This window comes from Copadichromis virginalis, linkage group LG1, assembly GCF_057382275.1.
Source record: "Copadichromis virginalis isolate Kocher_CV1m ecotype Utaka linkage group LG1, C_Virginalis_male_GT1.1, whole genome shotgun sequence".
Taxonomy (NCBI): Eukaryota; Metazoa; Chordata; class Actinopteri; order Cichliformes; family Cichlidae; genus Copadichromis; species Copadichromis virginalis.
The window spans coordinates 4,895,669-4,902,894 of record NC_140618.1 but is presented as its reverse complement, the minus strand read 5'-3'; the positions used below and the strand labels follow the sequence as shown (position 1 = coordinate 4,902,894).

Below are 7,226 nucleotides of genomic sequence, written 5' to 3'. Positions count from 1 at the left end.
CATCATGTTACTGTTATGCTGCCTACATATACAGTAGATGGTGAATATGGCTTTCAGAAAGCACAGATTTTCTTTTTTTCTTTATCTGTCCTTTATCTTTACAAAAAAAAAACATTATCAAGAAATGCCTTTATTCAGGAGCTTTTTCCCCCATATCCAGCAAACAACAACCCCCCACTGAAAGGATTTCTGCTCATACTAGAACTGCCTCAGGAAACATTTTTGTAGTTAGTTATGGCTCTGAAAAAATGATGTAACTGTCTACATGAGAGGCACAGTGGTTTAACAGTAGCTACCAAGAACCTTATGACCGCAGTCATCTTTATGCATTTTCTGACTCAAAAAGCATAAATGTGACTCACAGTAATTTGACTACATTAATGAACACTGTCAGAGTTCATTTCATCACTGTAGAACCACACGACTCCTAAATCAGCTTTTATTTTCATACTCTCTCAGAGTTACTACTGCATTCTTTTAACTTTACACTCAGCAGCTTCTATGAAGATTAAAGTGTGAAATGCCTACAGGGGGCGTTTTTTTAAATGCATGCAGATGTGTCATTTGGGTGTTTTATTAAGTGTTTGTAATGTCATGTAACAGTAATCGGCTTTGTATCAAACTGAAATTTTAATATTAACAGCAGTGTAAGTATAAATATTAATCCCCAACTCCCCAACCTACTCGTTTTTCTTTTTTCTTTTTCTTTTTTGGATAGTGATATGGCCAAAAACAGAAAGACCAAAGTTTCAAATAATGAGATAATGATATGTATGTCCAAGTAATCTCCTTGAGCTACAGACTCAAGCTTTAGACTACTCTAAATGCTCATTCAGAGTTATTATTTTTACAGTCATGGATTTGTATGTCAATGAGAGTGAACACCCCTAATATGGTCATGTTAGGTACACAGCCCTGAGTGTGAGCACTGAGACTGAGCTTAACGGAAGGAGGCAAAACTGAAAACAGAAAAATAAAACTATGAAGCTGGAAATGAGAACAATTAAACCAGTTTATTTCAAAATAAAACACATATTATTTATTTATTTAAGTATGCAACACACAATGATGTGCATTATACCAAATATAAATTCATCGTTCCCAGTTGTTTCCAGTTTGCTGCATGTCTTTAAACTGTTATTTTTTATGTTCAACAGAAACAGTACAGTCAGTGAAACAGTTGTTTAGTGAGGATATAAGCATAGTCAGGTAGCTTTAACCTCAGTCAAGAGGTTCTGTTTAGTCACTTGAATCATCACAGGTGTTTTCTACCAGTCATCTACATGTGCCCGTGCCAGCACACCTTCCAGACAGAGAGGACACACCACGAACTGTAACCTCTAACAGTTTCCAAACAGCTGTTATGAGAGGGGAAACCTATCCATAAAGATATTTTTGTACCGTAAACTGTAAACCATGGCATGGTATCTAAATAACTGCTTCTTCTTAAGGATCAAAATAAAACAGTGTCAACTTTTATTTTTAATTACTTATTTATGTATTTATTTATTACTCTGAGTAACTGGTATGGAAAATGAAGTGTGTTGGACCTGAAGATGTTTTGCCTCCTGGGTACACCAGTGAACTCATGTCACAAGAGGGTAGCAGGTGGAATTTCAGAAATAGCCACAATGTCAAAAATAACCACTCATACATGTCACTGAATGGTTAGTGGTTTAAACATAAATCAGGTGGTCAGTACGCATTCCTACACACATACACACACTCTGCTAGTATCTAACTCTATCTGACAGTAAGCCCCATGCTGTAGTGTGTGTGTGTGTGTGTCTACATGCATGTATATGTGCCTGCGTGCGGCCATGTGACACACCGTCCAGGATTGTCCAGCCTCCCCTTTTTGTGACTCGCTTGCACGGATCGTATTACTGGCTGCTCTCCCTGCACCGCTGAGCCCACCGCCTGTGCACCAATCACAGCCTGTCGTTATTTTACCTACGAGCACATGCATGCACGAACGCACAGACACAGGCTCTGACACACCACATCCCTGTGCTTCTCCGCTGCGTTCACATGCGTCCCCGCGTTGCGCTGGCTGCGCCAAGATGAGCGTGGTCGCCCCGGTACCATCTCACCGCCTGAGTGGGAGGGAGTGAGAGAGCGCAAGAGAGAGAGAGAGAGAGAGAGAGAGAGAGATTGTGTGTCTTTCCTCTCTCAAACCCAATCTTACCTTCTCCTGGAAGAGACCGCAACGAAGCCGTTTGTTTCGGCATCGTTCTTTTTTTCCCACCCCTCCTCCTCCTCCCGTTCTTCCTGCATCCCTCCCGTTATTGTCGGTCTCCCGGTTTTCAGAGACCGGTCGTGATTTTGTGGAAATAATTTTTTTGTATATTTTTCCCTGCTGGGTGTTGGTAGCGCGCAATTGGTGCGCGCTTCTAAAAATTCCGGCGAATGGTGGATTTGGCAAACATGGAGACGGTGGAGAAGGAATGCGGGGCCCTCGGTGGTCTGTTCCAGGCGATTGTCAACGACATGAAGGTAAATGAAAGTTTATTTATAAGAATTTGTTGCCACGGTTAAACACATGTGCTCCCTCTCTGAAAATAGCGGTGTCCTGCAGCCTATTCCCAGCTGGTGCTCTCAGATGGGCTACACGGTTAAAATACCTGAACACACGCCTCTCCTTGAAAGCTAATGCTGATTTGTCTTCTATTTAACAATGAGGTGAATGAATGGATGATGGCAGCCTTTTACTGACAGTGATGCGGCGGCCCGGTGGGTTATTGGTGCGATCCGACCCCCACCGCCTTCCTCACGCCCGGAATATTGGCTGCGCATGCAAACGTCAATCCATTCTTTTATTTTATTTTCATTTATTTTATTTTTTTTAATGCAATCCTCAAATCTCAGTCCAACCACAACAACCAGGCACGATCACCGCTGTTTTCTCTCAGTCTGATCAGGTTTATGCATATGGATAATTTTGCAATCAATTTGTGCTAAATGTGAAGACCAGCTGGGTCTTATATCAAAGCCCTGTGGAAGTGCCCATATTAGCCTGGGACTCCATTCATCTCAACGGCTCCGTGGAGTGGCATGTATAATTGGCAAATATAATCAGATGTGTACCCCTGTCGTGACTGACACATTCCCTCACATGCACACGCCTGAATCTTCACCAGGCTCTCCTCAACCTAAGACCTGCAGTGACTGTGTAAGAATAGGTGCGCGCTCGACTGTTGCATGTTAAGCCTCCGTCGTCCTTGCTTTTCTGGTTACTCTGCGTCTCCGTGAGAGTGCAGCGTCATTGATTTTCTGTCAGGCTGATCCAGCGAGAAAACACAAAAGCACGAGAAGCCGCGCAGATACCTACCCCCTCTGTCCGCGTGTCTGTCTGCCCATACCGCGGCCTGCCTGTCAGTCAGTGATTCTGCAGCAACCGTGGAGTGGTTCGGTACCCACCCAAGCTGAATGTGCACCGGTGCTGCTGTAAGATGCTTTGGATGAAATGGTTGGAGATGCAGTCTCGGGTGTATGCCTGCTTGTCAGACGCCCATGCAGCTCTGCATGCTTTTCTGTCTGCCTGTCACCTAATGACACGCACCCTTCTCTGTATGTTCCACTAAAAACCAGTTTACATGCGTGAATGTAAAATACGTAAAGGTTTTTCTGTTGCACATTTCATTGCTATCTGTATGGCTTCACATGCTAGAGGTCACAGCCAATGCAGCACATTCATTGTGTTGTAAGCATAAATTATTGACTTTCTGTTGTGGGTGAGACATGTCGAAGTGACAGAAGGGGATATGATCCCGGATATCAATATCAACCCACGATCAGAGAGTACTTCCAATGGATCAGTTCTATTTAATGTAATTCAAATAATACAGGTGCATGGAGAAATGACATGACTGGCAAAATCCAGTCAATAGTGACTAGAACATTATGGACAATAAAAAAGGAGCATTCCTGTGATTTACTATTAATAGTGTTTAATGATAAAGCAGCAGAAAGAGTAGAATTTTCTGTTTGTAGTGTGCACATCTAAAAGTGATTGATGCCAAGAAGATTGAGAAGGGACTAGAATACCTAGATATCACTTTTTAAAAGTGAAATTCATATTGCAGTTGCACTTGCAGCAAATGCAATCCTCTTTTTTTATTTTGCTTTTAACATGGAGACTGGTCAATATGACTCAGACTAAGAGCAGACTACAGCGAGAGTACCACCATAAATCATGTCTCGTATTTACACTCAGCAATAAGCATGTGCAGAGATCTGTTTACAGTGATTGTAGATCCAGTGACTGAAATTTACACATGGCAGTAATGAAAATATTTAGCTTTGTGTGACGTATGATTAGAAGTTAGCAGTAGCAACAGTATGTATTTATACGTTGGTAATGGTTGAGGAATGTCTACTTAGAGTGTTGTAATTGGATACATATTCAGTGGTGATCATAAATCAGTATTTTCATGTGTCTTTACCAAGGATTTGTCATTTTTTTCTCTTAAGAGCTCATGCTCAAACATATGTGTACAGTACACATTGAGATGGGTTAATCATTGCTCAAAGAATAGGCTTCTCAGTGCATCAGTGTTTCATTTATTATTCATTTATTTTCTAATGCATCTCCCGTGGATGTTAACCGCCTAACTCAGAAAAATGTGGGTCACTAGAAATTGGGCTAAAGCACTCCTGACCTGATATAGTTTGTATGAATTCCTCAACCAGGCATTGAATGAACATTAGTGAAGGGATAAGAATCATTGAGTTATCAGCCCTCAAACTCTTTTTGATTCTACAGGAAACTCTGTCTTTAATCAGTGTTCATAGCTCACCAAGAAAGAAGCCGTTTGTCAAATGTAACAAATTAACAGTTTTTCTTGGAAACAAGCTGGTTTTGACAGCTTTGGTGATTAAATTGATGCATGACTTGTGCGACAAAATACACACTTCTGAGGAAGCATTTTTAAAATGCCAGTACATGATTTGTGCATAGTACCACAAACATCCACGATTCATATTTAGATTAGATTTGAATTAGTAAAAGACTTGGATACATAATTATATAATAATGTACAGTCATTTGTGAGCTACAATAAAACTGATCGTTATGTTTTAGACATCATATTCTTTAAAATGAAATACAGCACATTTAAAAGAAAAATGTGCTGATTCCTGTACACACACTGTCAAATATTTAAGAATATTCACCATCCCATCTGCATCCATGAACATGTGCACTTTGATCCAAAGGATTTGTATAAATTCGATGTAGTCTACCCTTTCATCCATAGTATTCTAAAATGTTACAAAGCTGTACAACTCCAGGCTTCTATAAATGGTGTTAATTAAAATGCAAATGTAGTGCAAATTAGAAGCCATACTGACATAGCAGTCTGTTTGATTTTTAGATCCTTATCTTTTAATTTAGAAGAAGACTAAGACTAAATTCATCATTCAAGTATTCTCACAACTACTCATGAATTATGAAAACAATTAGAAGATGAAGTGAAAGTAACTGTAAATTGCATACATAAACTGTATATGAACGATGTGCACACCCACCCTGATGTCACTCATTGTTTAGAAACTCCCAGCGAGGTCAGTGTTTTTACTGTTGGTGTCGTGGTGGTTTAAACCTGACACTGTGCTCCATGGATCGCCTACAGCTACAGGTAATGGTCTGCACCAGATCGTCCAAAAATGGTCATGTCACACGCTTGCTGATCAATGCATTTCATGCCTAGAAGAGGCAAACCATGGCAACTACACAATGGAACAGCAGGTCTTTTGCTGTGATACTGGGTTGGCTGATTTTACTGCACTGGCTCCCTATCAGACTTCCAATGTTCACATTAGGTCTCTGCACAGTTAAGCATTATATTAACAAACATTTGCAGCCATATGTCACCAGCAGGCCTTTCAGGTCTTCTGATCAGGGATCGTTATCCATCCCCAAATTTAGACAAAAAACTGAAGGTGACATTTGCAATCACTCTAGAATTCACTTCTCTCCCGTCTATGATCTGTGATCTCAATGGACTCATTCAAAAAGCAGCTTAAGACTCATCTTTTTAAACTGGTATTAGGGTAACATTTCATTCTATTTTATTGGTTATTCTTTTTTATTGGTTTCCTTGTTGGCTTTAAATTGATCTGAAACACCTTATATATATTATCCCACTAATGGATTCCAACTGCACATGACACATGGTAGTCCTTGCTCTGCTCTTTGGGCTCAGTGAGCTTGGAGCAACCTAGAGCAGGTAGAGGATTTCTGAGTGGCTCTCAGCAAATCTCCTGAGCAGAACAAGGATTATCACTGCCAGCTACAGTCCAAGACAGACAAGGGAATCTGAGGCTGAATGTTATGACAGCGACCTTGCCAGTAAGCCAGCTGGTAGAAAAACAACAGGCTCAGGAATGGACCACGGGTAGCTGTGAACAGAGACTGAAACCTCAAAATGTGAATTAGGAGTTTGTGCATCAGTATATCAACTACAAGTGTCATTGTTGTTTTGCATGAATGAAAAATAAAAACTGAAACAAAAGTTAGTGCTTATGTTTAAGAAACACTGAGGTGGTAAATGTCAAGCTCCTAGATATATTTTTATGTATTTATGGGATATTTAGCTATTGAGATTTCTGTTGAGTTGATAAAAAATGAGTTGATAACTTATTTATATCTACAAATCTAAAACACTTGGACATCTGGATTTACGTGTGATATCAGGGTTGATCAGTATACTATACTGCCTCACAAGGTTTCAAGGTTAGTACATCAGATGAGAGAATGTTTGGTCAGGGCTTCTCCCCAAAGTTTGTGCACTCTCTCAAGATGCTGTGTCCTGCCAGTTCACGTTTTTTGTATAATTTTGTTTTCTGCAAGTGGATCTATAAGCCAGTGCCCTTAGGTGTCATTGATGGTTTTCGGTTTGCAAGATTCAACCCCAGCGTTCACTGTTTGCCAGCGTCAGCAGAGTGGATTCACGCAGTTTAGAAAGCACTTTTTCTTCCTCATTTCCATCATCTTCCTCTTTCTCCTCTTGCTTCGCCCTTCCTCTTCCAGTACTCAGCAGGTTCTCCACCCGAGGCAGTCAGTCACCCCTCATGCATGTGCACATGTGCAATCTGTATGTGCATCGTATATGTAAGCTGCCTTTGATCTGATGTAGAATTATTGAGGATAACTGTAAATTAATAATGGTGCACAGTGGGAGTTGCAAAGTAGCTCATAATAATAAAACAGCCACAAAGTAATA

At 40.5% G+C, this 7,226-nt stretch overlaps 1 protein-coding gene across 3 annotated transcripts in view; it reads left to right on the top strand.

Moving 5' to 3' along the window:
- Positions 1 to 1,982: 1,982 nt before the first annotated feature.
- The window catches only part of LOC146718182 (protein MTSS 2-like), a 76,867-nt gene continuing 71,623 nt past the window's right edge, over positions 1,983 to 7,226 (top strand). For 2 of the 3 annotated variants that reach the window (XM_085432477.1, XM_085432405.1), the window contains exon 1: positions 1,984 to 2,496. In XM_085432477.1, the coding sequence (XP_085288603.1) occupies positions 2,410 to 2,496 (87 nt within the window). In that variant the 5' untranslated portion in view covers positions 1,984 to 2,409. Of the gene's footprint in view, positions 2,497 to 7,226 lie in introns of all 3 variants that reach the window. The other variant, XM_085432540.1, reaches the window with a different exon arrangement.